The sequence below is a fragment of the Bufo gargarizans genome, chromosome 3, assembly GCF_014858855.1.
Source record: "Bufo gargarizans isolate SCDJY-AF-19 chromosome 3, ASM1485885v1, whole genome shotgun sequence".
NCBI lineage: Eukaryota > Metazoa > Chordata > Amphibia > Anura > Bufonidae > Bufo > Bufo gargarizans.
In genome coordinates, this window is record NC_058082.1 from 344,308,351 (window position 1) to 344,319,845 (window position 11,495).

Here is an 11,495-nt window from a genome sequence, read left to right on the forward strand (position 1 = left end):
ATATTACAAAAATGGTCAGTATCACTGCCCCTATACAAATTTTGGGAACAAATTATATATTTTTTTCAATGGGTCTTTATTAAAAATGTTCAACAGTTTTTCCTCTATAGTTTCACTACATCTACAGACTATTGCTCTCACACTGAATCCATATGGGAGCTGCTCTGAGGACTTGATCTGTAGCCCTCATCTCTAAACGCCTGATGTCTCCAAACTTTCATTATAGCTAAATTCTTATCAAACTGACACTATGACTATTAATGAGTGCCATAAAGATGCTGACACGTATAAAAAAAAAAAATCCAAATGAAATATTTATTAAAGATTGTTACACAAAATACTTTCTTAACATAAGCATACACAGGAATTTGGAAGGTAAGTTACCATTTTAACTCCTATAATAGTGAAAACATGTTGTCATGTAGTTGAGGGCAAATTGGCCCAATACTAATCGACAGCCAATTGGTTTTAAAGAGGACCTTTCATCAGTTTCACCCTAGTCTAATTTTGGTCTCACCTTATATAGGGAGGCCCCCACTGATGCCATGGCACTTATTATTATTATTTTTTTTCAAAGACCCCCCCGGCGCCCGCTGTTGGCCACGTTGATTTCGGCACCTGATAGTATAATGAGCCGACTCGGTTATACTAGGCAGAGACTCGCGGTTCTCTTCTCCCTGGCTGTGAGTGCATCCAATCGGAGCACACTGCTCTTAGCCAGGGAGAATAAGCTCCTCCCTGGCTAAGAGCGGTGCGCTCTGATTGGATACGCTCACAGCCAGGGAGAAGAGAACCGCCCCCGAGCGAAACTGCGAGTCTCCACCTAGTATAATTGAGTCGGCTCATTATAATATATGGCACCGAAATCAATGCAATGCGGCCAACAGCGGACGAACTGAAGGGGGGGGGTTCCTTTGGAGAAAAAAAAAAAAAAAAGTGCCATGGAATCAGTGGGGGCCGCCCTATAAGGTAAGGCCATAATTAGACTAGGGCTAAACTGATGAAAGGTCCTCTAACTCTTCCCGTCTTCCTCCAACTATTAAAACATAAATAAGTTAAATTTTTTGGGTTATTACTGAATTATATATTTGGTAGGATTTTATACAGAATAGGAATAAACATGAGATCCTGATAAATAACTAATGAGACTAGGTTCACATAGCAAGCTGCTGGTGGTATTTTAAATTTGGATTATGACTGTTTTCTGCAGCAAACTTTGCCCATGTGAACACAGCCTCAAAAGGCAAAATCTGGTTTACTTTGAGTAATTACATACAGGCAAATTTACCATTTTAATTGCCATTTATGGTCAAGAAAATGAAAAAAAAAACTCAGTAAAAAAAATTATAATAATAATAATGTTACTAATGATAATCAAGATCGAATTTATCAAGTGGTTGTCACCTCAGGTGGGGTTGGTGAGATCAAGGTAATGTGCAAAGTGTTTGGCATTGGCACACTATATCAAGTAATAGTTCAGAATGATCTGTGCACATGATGCAATATTAGGAAGGTCTGCACTGGAATGCAATTCAAACAAAAATATATTGCTCTGCCTCAGTAGGCAAAAGGAACCCTCCCCCGTGACCGCATAAACAGGGAGGAAATATGGATGCTGCTTTTGGTTATTCACTTAGTGTTTATGGCGCTGCATGAAATTCAGAACTGTTTTATTCCTCAGTCATGACCCATCCACTGAACTGTATCAGCAAAGGTCAGACCGGTGTCTTAAAGCGCAGAATTATGACCGGACACACGAACGCATGTCTAATAGGATATCAAGTCCACATCGTGAGTAATTAGTTGCTGCAAGTCCAGATACTCTTATGTTGCTTTTCTCCAACTTAAAATAAAACAGGTAGGTGTGCCCAGATTCATCCCACTTCATTCAGTGCATTCATCAGCTGAGGATACATCTAGAAGATGCAGGAAAAGAAACAACAGGATGAAGCCTACGTTTTCCAGTAGTTCCATCACACATGTGCCAACATGCAAAGCTAGACATAATGTATCTCCCATCACGCTAAGGGAAACTTTGTTCTCAATGCAGTTAATGAGGAGACCTCAAGGGCTGGTCCATGAAGCTACTGCAGTCAGTTATGGGCAAGGTGACATGGTCACACAGAGCGAAGATCTGCCATAGAGTATTTTATTGCGATTAGCCAAAATTATATGTAATAATTAGCAGATTTGATCAGTCGGATGGGGGGGGAGAACAACAATCCCATACTGTAAACAAGGACTGGGTAAGGCTACTTTCACACTTGCGTTCGGGGCTCTGCTTGCGAATTCCGTTTAAAGACTCTCACAAGAGGCCCCGAACGCATCCGTCCAGCCCTAATGCATTCTGAGTGGTTGCGGATCCACTCAGAATGCATCAGTCTGGCAGCGTTTGGCCTCCGCTCAGCAGGCGGACACCTGAACGCTGCTTGCAGCGTTTGGGTGTCCGCCTGGCCGTGCGGAGGCAAACGGATCCGTCCAGACTTACAATGTAAGTCAATGGGGACGGATCCGTTTTAATTTGACATTATATGGCTCAATTTTCAAACGGATCCGTCCCCCATTGACTTTCAATGTAAAGTCTGGACGGATCCCATCGTCTGCATTATATGAGCGGATCCGCTCTGAACCCAAGTGTGAAAGTAGCCTATCCTGGCCTTATTTTTCAGTCTACATTTTTAGACCTCATGCACACAACCGTATCTGTTTTTGCAGTCCACAAATCACGGATCCGCAAAATATGGATGCAGTCTGTGTTGCATCCGCATTTTTTGCAGACCCACTGACCTGTCTTTTTGCAGACAGACAGATATAGAAGCAGAAAGCACATGGATCATCAGTGTGCTTTCTGCATCAGAATATCTGTTCTGCAAACACACAGACTATGCCCGCAAAATGTGGACCATGGGGTCTTTGAAAACAAATACAATTTGTACAGCACACAGACCGCATCCGTATTTTGCGAGACGCAAAGCGGATACGGTCGTTTCAAAGCAGAGAGGCAACGCAACCAAAAAGCACAAGTAGTGTCTGAGGTCAGGCCTCAGGAATACCACAACATGGTGCACAGGAGGCTGTTCCATGGCAGGGATTCCATGTGCTGCCACATTACACACTGTGGGATAAAGACATCCCCCATAAGACCTCATGCACACAATCTGTGTGTATCCCGCATTTTCCAAAGGTCTCACTGTCAAAAGGCCAATTTATGTCCGTAAAACGGACAAGAATAGGACATGCACGATCATTTGCGGCACAGCTGCGGACAGCACGTGGATGACATCTGTGTGCTGTCCACATTTTTCGGAGCCCCACAGAAATGAATCGGTCCCCATGTAATCCGCCAAAAATGCGGACTGGATGCAGACTGAAAATATTGTCGTGTGAATGAAGCCTTATACAGGATTACCATGACTTTTTTTTGTGTGCCGGATCCATGAAAAATCCAACAGAAAAAAAAAAATACCTGTCTATATAGGCCTCTGTATTGATCTGGAGGCATTACAAAGGAGCGACTTAGTCCATGGACCATACCATTCAACTGTGCAAATAGGGACTAAATGAAAGGTATATTAGGAAAATGGAGTGGTTTCTTATCCTATAAATAAATAAATAGGGAATACCAAGACTCAGAGATGTGACTGGTTATTGGGCACAGCGCATGTACACAGCATGAACTGCTGAACTGTAAAAAATTATATTCAGCAAAGACTAGAAATATTTGCACCTCACAAACAAAGCAATTGCTTCAATTTTAATGTCTGATTAAGAAATGATGTAACTAACCGTTATTTCCAGTTACGCCTGCACGTCTACAAGTTCTGGAGGCATCGGAGACTTGGGGTGTTTGCTTTCAAAATGCTGCTTGAAAGTTTTTGGGTCTGGCATCTGAGTCTGAGAATTAGATATTATACAGAATTATTTTAGAAATATTTGGGGTCATTTATCAAACGGGTGTAAAGTAGAACAGGCTTAGTTGCCCATAGCAACCAATCAGGTGTCACCTTTCATTTTCCAAAGGAGCTGTCAGAAATGAAAGGTGGAATCCGATTGGTTGCTATAGGCAACTAGGCCAGTTCTACTTTACACAAGTTTGATAAATGACTCCAATTATATATAAAATTAGATTTAGGACAGATATCACTTGACAGAACCTGTCCAGCGAGCAGCGATGCAGAAAAGTACTGTTAGGGTCCATTCACACGTCCGTAGAATGTGTCAGCACCCGTTCCGCAATTATCCGGAACAGGTGCGGACCCATTCATTCTCTATGGGGCAGGATAAAATGCGGACAGCGCACAGTGTGCTGTCCGCATCTGCATTTCTGGAGCGCGGCCCCGAACTTCCGGTCCGCGGCTCCGGAAAAAAATAGAACACGTCCTATTCTTGTCCGAATAGGCAGTTGTATGGGGGTGCCGGACGGGTGTATTGCAGATCCGCAATATACTACGGACGTGTGAATGGACCCTTAAATTGACAATAACATACGTGGCGAGGCTTCATGTCTTACCGATGTGTAATAGTCTGCGGAAACCAGGCACATCCCCTCTGGCCACAGATTGGAAATACATATGAACGCCAGTGTGGATACCCATCAAAAACCATGAAAGGTGGAATCTTTGCAGAGTTTGCTGCTTGTGATGAAGCCCTAAAGAGGTTTTCCAGGAGGACCATAAGGATGGCTATCCTCATCAATGTCACATCACTGGGGGTCTGAATGGAAAAAGCTGCAATACCGAGCACAGCTAATGCTGCTACATGTACATCACAAAGGTACCAAAGATGATGCCGCAGCACATGCCTGAACGCCCCCTATAAAAAGCTGATTAGTAGGGGGCCCCTGGATAAGCCATAAATAGTGTAATCCTGGAAAACCCACCCCCGATAACTTTGTAAAAAAGTGTTAAAAAGAGGACCTTTCACTAAAATAAAACTTCTAAACTAACTATACAGACATGTAGAGCGGCGCCCAGGGATCCCCCTGCACTTACTGTTATAACTGGGCGCCGCTCTGTTCTCCCGTTATGTCCTCCGGTATCTTCATATGTTAGGCTCCACCCAGGGGAACCTGCCGGCGTCTCATTCTCCCATGCTGTAGCGCTGGCCAATCACAGCGCTCAGCTCATAGCCTGAGAGAAAAAAAAGCCTCTCAGGCTATGAGCTGAGCGCTGTGATTGGCCAGCGCTGCAGCATGGGAGAAGGAGACGCCAGCAGGTTCCCCTGGGTGGAGCCTAACATATGAAGATACCGTTGCCTATACCAGGAGAACGCAGCGGCGCCCAGGTAAAACAGTATGTGCAGGGGGGTCCCTGGGCGCCGCTCTACATGTCTGTATAGTTAGTTTAGAAGTTTTATTCTAGAGAAAGGTCCTCTTTAAGCCTGATGTAAATAGGCAAAAAGTCAGATTTTTACGCAAAAAAAAAGGAGCCTGTGCAAAAACTGCAACTTTTCTGAAGTAGGGGGCTTGATAAATTCCCCACTTAAATCCTGAGACAAGCAGCACCAGGAGGTGACTGTCAGCCCCTTATCTCCTCCCAGTACTCTCTCTGGCCATTTACAGCCTCGGCAGTGATATGAATGGGATGACAACTTCCGGTGACGTAGGAGGACCCCCTTACTCTGCACACAGGACAGGTGAAGACCAGGGCTGCCTTAGCTGCGGCTTTCTGGTCACTTCCGTGTTTCTTCTTCTCTGCCTGCTTCTTGGCGTTCTTCTGTTGAGACTGGATCTTCTGCTGCCCGCGCGCCATGATACCAGTTCTGACAAAACACAAGAAACCTTCTTATAAGTGTTATTAGAATACATGATACAGCTACAAAGTTCATGGGGAGTGGTCCATATCCACCTACTGACTGACAGTGAATGTTTCTTTTCACTGACAGCAAGAACTGGTGCTGGAGCGCACCTGTGGGAGATTCCTGCTGGAGCTTCCCACCTCTCCCTATGACAGGAGAAGACTTGCAGGTCTTCTCCCCACTATTGCAGTCACCGCCATGCTCTGGGTCGGGGGGACATGGCCATATGATGCGGCGCACACATGCGCAGTACGGAGCGGGGGGATGTCTGCCGTGGCTGTGCACTGCGGATACACCCGTAATTGCCTAATGCTGCCGTGTCCCGTTCTCCGGTGGGAGCTCTGCTGTACCGAGCTCCGCTCTCCCCTAGCCCCCACTGCCGAGTTGTCTTTCGGCTCCACATACCTCTCTCACCCGTCCAGACACCACCGAACTCCCACAGCGCCTCCTCTGTCACGACAGGCCAGTCACGCGGTGTCGCGACACACAGGCGGCGCTCACATCCGCCTTTTTCCGGCTCCTTCCAGTTTCAGCACTACGTCACTTCCTTACCAGAGGCCTGCAGTGTCACCAGGCAACGCGCACTAGCGCGCGGGACACGTGACTTAAAGGGAACGTACACCTGAAATCTACTCCCCTTCCTTCAGCGCAAGCTATTCTCCAGAGTGCAGAAAATGGCCACTTTACCTACGATTCCATCCTCCTGAGATTACCTAGAAGAATGCTATAGAACAAGAACTTGCATCCTCCAGAGACGGTCTCCACATACAGCATGCTATTAGCTCTACAGATGCCTAGACTGTACCTTCTTATAGTGGCAGCAATATACTGTAGGCTCTCTATAAGGTCTCTTGCACACAAACGTATTTTCTTTCTGTGTCCGTTCCATTATTATTTTTTTGCGGAACATATGCACAAAAAAAAAAGAAAAAGATAGTTACCCCATGTGCATTTTGTTTCCGTATGTCCTTTCCGCAAAAAAATAGAACTTGTCCTATTATTGTCTACAGTTCAGTTAGGGGCCAGCTGTTCCGTTCCACAAAATACGGAATGCACACGGACATCATACATATTTTGTGCCGATCTGTTTTTTTGCGGACAGCAAAATACATACGGTCGTGTGCAAGAGGCCTAAGAGTGTATTCACAGGCAGCAGATTTTTTCCGACTGTTTATCTAAATGGGACGCCTCTTTTTCACCAAAATGACCCAATCTGCAAGAAATCTGTTGCGTGTGAATAAAAACCTAATTGTTCAAAACGTACTTTGTTCATCTGCCACCAATGGAAATTTTCTGCTCAAATGTGAACCTCAGCAACTCCTGTAGCATAGCTAATGGGGTATGCCAGGATCTAAATACTGATTCCCTCAGGGGGGCCACCACCAATGAGGACTGGTGAGGTGATGGTAGGGGCAAGGGGGGGGGGGGGCAGCGGGCCATGGGCACTATGCACTCATATTTGAAAAAAGTAGGAGAGCGAGCACTCACTCTATGGCCAATATTCAGATTTATTAATAAAATTGAAATAATGCAATAAAATAAATTAATAACATATAAAATAGCTGGTCGACCAAGTATACACCATAATAGAATATAATGAAGTACGGACGGCACTCCTCGTCTTCTGTAGGTCCCGGTGCTCGAGTCAGGGAAAGACAGCCCACTTGAATCACAGAATAAGACCGGCACTCGGATATGGTTGAAGAAAACTGCTTTATTCAAGCATTAGACGGTCAAAAGCAGAGAACAAATGAATAGATAAACAGCGACACGTGTTTCGGCTCTATGAGCCTTTGTCAAGCCTAATACATCTATGTAGACTAGAGATTTAAATAGTGCGCCGTACCTGACGCAGAGAGCGTGGTGAGATCACATCACCATGACTACCAGTATCAACAAATCATTATGTGCAGGAATTCTTGTCATTCCTGCACCGGATCAAAATAAAGAGGTATGTTACAATGTCATGACATTGTTGCAAACAAGTAACACATACTTAAATACTTTGTATATGTATAACCCCATTATGTGGGTATTCTAGACACATATATAGCTATCAAATGAAAAGGTATATTACAATATCATGACATTGTTACAAACAATTGACACATATTCAAATACTATATATAACTACTACGCCTTTGTATCGGCATTATAAATGTATATGTAACAAGGTTAGATGTATCGATCCAATAAGGAAAGAGATCGATACATCTAACCGATTTTTGAAATGCCGACAGGGCTGGCCGGAGGAGGAGATCCCGGCTGGCCCTGTCAATCAACACGACGAGGGGGCGGATTTCTGCAGCAGCTAGCAGCAAGTAGCCGCCCTACTTGCTGTTAGAGACCGAATTTACATATGATAAAACTTCGTTTTTTGAAGAAACTGCTGGATCAAAGTAAGTAACACAATTATATTGTGATATATCGCAATATAACTAATTTCACTAGCCCAAAAAAAAAATATCACTTTAGTGGGGTGACAGAAGCCCTTTAATGGTGCTGGAGCGGTATCCTAGTGATGCAGTGAATAGAAATAAATAAGTGCCAAAGCAAATAAATTCAATACTAATATAAATTGTGAATAAAACCAAATGCATATAGTAACAAAATCCTCAGTGTTACAAAACGTGATACAAATCAATCAACATAAAAATATTGTGGTAATATAGTGAAAGATTGTTGCAAAAATGAAGTGAATGAAGTAGAGGGACCCCTGATGGTAGTCCTGTGCGCCGTGCACACTTAGTTCAAAGTTCCTCCTCTGGTGTTGAATATACACACATCAACCAAATGCTGGGTCAGCCGCAGTAAATGTCTCAGCCCGTGGCTGTAATGAATATGCTCGGTATTAGCAGCTCAATTTATAGCTCTACCTGGGAGATAATCTTTCCTGAGGAATAAGGAGTCTTACCTCCTATAGTGGTGTACTCAGGATCCGTGTCTTTCTCCGTTGTACGAGGTGCGCTGAAATCCACGCTCTCGTCCTCACTGCTTGTGAATGCTGAAAATCCAGCCTGGTCTCGCGATACTGCGAGTGGGACTCCCGTCCGGTCTCTGTATTCGCTCAGACGTTATACGACAGTAGAATTGTCCCAAGGTAGCAGTTTACAAAGATTACTTCTTATCGCATGGCCATGCAGAAAGTCTTTCTCCTGGAGGTTATAGCAGAGTGTCGTCCAGACGCGTTTCGGGACTGTTCAAATCTCTTCCTCAGTGGTGGTAGCAGGCACTCCTAAACCTCCTCCTTTTTAAACATTTATAGGGTGACCAGTAAGTCCTGGTTGTGTAGTCCAGAATTGGAGTGTCAATACATAATTTTCGACATGATGCGATTCTATTGCGTTTTTGTTGCGGTTTTATTCGGTTGATGCGTTTTTGTAAATTTAACCGAATAAAACCGCAACAAAAACGCAATAGAATCGCATCATGTCGAAAATTATGTATTGACACTCCAATTCCGGACTACACAACCAGGACTTACTGGTCACCCTATAAATGTTTAAAAAGGAGGAGGTTTAGGAGTGCCTGCTACCACCACTGAGGAAGGGATTGGAACAGTCCCGAAACGCGTCTGGGCGACACTCTGCTATAACCTCCAGGAGAAAGACTTTCTGCATGGCCATGCGATAAGAAGTAATCTTTGTAAACTGCTACCTTGGGACAATTCTACTGTCGTATAACGTCTGAGCGAATACAGAGACCGGACGGGAGTCCCACTCGCAGTATCGCGAGACCAGGCTGGATTGTCAGGACGAGAGCGTGGATTTCAGCGCACCTCGTACAACGGAGAAAGACACGGATCCTGAGTACACCACTATAGGAGGTAAGACTCCTTATTCCTCAGGAAAGATTATCTCCCAGGTAGAGCTATAAATTGAGCTGCTAATACCGAGCATATTCATTACAGCCACGGGCTGAGACATTTACTGCGGCTGACCCAGCATTTGGTTGATGTGTGTATATTCAACACCAGAGGAGGAACTTTGAACTAAGTGTGCACGGCGCACAGGACTACCATCAGGGGTCCCTCTACTTCATTCACTTCATTTTTGCAACAATCTTTCACTATATTACCACAATATTTTTATGTTGATTGATTTGTATCACGTTTTGTAACACTGAGGATTTTGTTACTATATGCATTTGGTTTTATTCACAATTTATATTAGTATTGAATTTATTTGCTTTGGCACTTATTTATTTCTATTCACTGCATCACTAGGATACCGCTCCAGCACCATTAATGTGTTTGCCCTTCTATTAATTATTGCAACGCGATATCTCTATTATGGTGTATACTTGGTCGACCAGCTATTTTATATGTTATTAATATTGTGTTATTAATTTATTTTATTGCATTATTTCAATTTTATTAATAAATCTGTATATTGGCCATAGAGTGAGTGCTCGCTCTCCTACTTTTTTCAATTACTTTTTACATTGATGTGAGGCGTCCTCAATTTTAGCTTGAAGCACCACACCACCCACTAACAGCAGTGAGCCGCGCCATTTTACTAATTCACTATGCACGCATAGTTTGTTTCCACCTCAGGCAGCAGAAGGGCTAGGTGCACCCCTGGATGGCCTAACCTAGCTCAGGATGGGTCAGGAGTATCTTATTGGTGGGGGTCCAACACCTGCCAATCAACTGTTCTGCAGTAGGTCATTTATCAGGACAAAGCAGGCTACTGCAGTACCCAGATATGTCAGCTACGCTGGGATGCGGGGTGTCGGACCCTGCTGAGGATAGGACATCAATAGTAAAATAGTAATTTTCACTCTAAAGTTGTTTTTGAAGTGTAAAATGTCACAGCATGAGGATAAGTGAAAGATGCGGACAGCTCTCCATGTGGCCCGGTAAAAAAAATATAACCTGTCCTATTCTTGTCCACGTTTTGCAGAAAAGAATAGGCAGTTATATTAAAGGCTGTCCGCGCCGTTCTGCAAACTGCGGAACGCGCACGGACACCATCCGTGTTTTGCGGATCCGGGATTTACGGACCGCAAAACACACAACAGTTGTGTGCATGTAGCCTAAAGGGGTTATCTGGTAATACATTGATGACCTTTCATCACTATCAGATCGGGGGGCAACACCCAGGACCCCACCGATCAGCTATAAGAAGAGGCCGGTGCTCCATGGCCTCCTACTAGGCCATGTGACATCACCGTATATCAGTCACATGGCCTAGTTGTAGCTCAGTCCCATTGAAGTGAATGGTGCTGAGCTACAATACCAAACAAAATTGCGGATCCACAAAACATGGAAGTAGTCCGTGTGCATCCCACACTTTCCAGGTCCCATTGTAGAAACTCATTGTCTGCCAAACAGACAATAATTTGCGGCTTGGCCACACACGGATGTGGACAGCACATGGATGACATCTGTGTGATGTCCACATTTTTTGCACCCCCAGAGAAATGAATAAATCCTCAATCGTTCTGCAAAAAATGTGAATCGAATGCGTTCTGAAAATACGGTCACGTGCATAAGGCCCAAAGGAGTTGTGCTTAGTTTCAAGTGGACCCGTCACATCCTCACGGAAGTGCAGCCGGCTGCAGACCTTGGAGTTCACTGTTCTTTCTTCTAACATCTCCAATTTGGCCTCTCTTGGTGCCCTTAGTTTTGGCACTTGATAGCCTTAAATTGTTAGGGACACAGGTGGTGTTTTAATGCGGATTCTGTGCAATTCCAC

At 44.2% G+C, this 11,495-nt stretch overlaps 1 protein-coding gene across 2 annotated transcripts; it reads right to left on the reverse strand.

The window, feature by feature from the left end:
• Positions 1-295: 295 nt before the first annotated feature.
• LOC122931023 (zinc finger protein 706-like) lies at positions 296-6,358 on the reverse strand. 2 transcript variants are annotated; one of them, XM_044284906.1, is made up of 4 exons: positions 6,202-6,358; positions 5,619-5,760; positions 3,787-3,894; positions 296-1,916 (listed from the first exon to the last, which is right to left on the reverse strand). In XM_044284906.1, exons 2-3 carry the CDS (start codon positions 5,748-5,750, stop codon positions 3,799-3,801), a joined length of 228 nt encoding a protein of 75 aa, XP_044140841.1. In that variant the 5' UTR covers positions 5,751-5,760; positions 6,202-6,358; the 3' UTR covers positions 296-1,916; positions 3,787-3,798. The 2 variants fall into 2 exon arrangements, with proteins under 2 accessions (XP_044140841.1, XP_044140842.1); XM_044284907.1 differs by lacking the exon at positions 6,202-6,358 and adding an exon at positions 5,907-5,929.
• Between the last annotated feature and the right edge of the window lie 5,137 nt (positions 6,359-11,495).

Bases quoted from the DNA above. Each gene is read 5' to 3' on its own strand.
- LOC122931023 (XM_044284906.1), bottom strand. From the start codon at position 5,750: ATGGCGCGCGGGCAGCAGAAGATCCAGTCTCAACAGAAGAACGCCAAG. The intron at 3,895-5,618 runs GTAAGGGGGTCC...TCTAATTCTCAG, and splicing joins TCACCTGTCCTGTGTGCAGA to ACTCAGATGCCAGACCCAAA.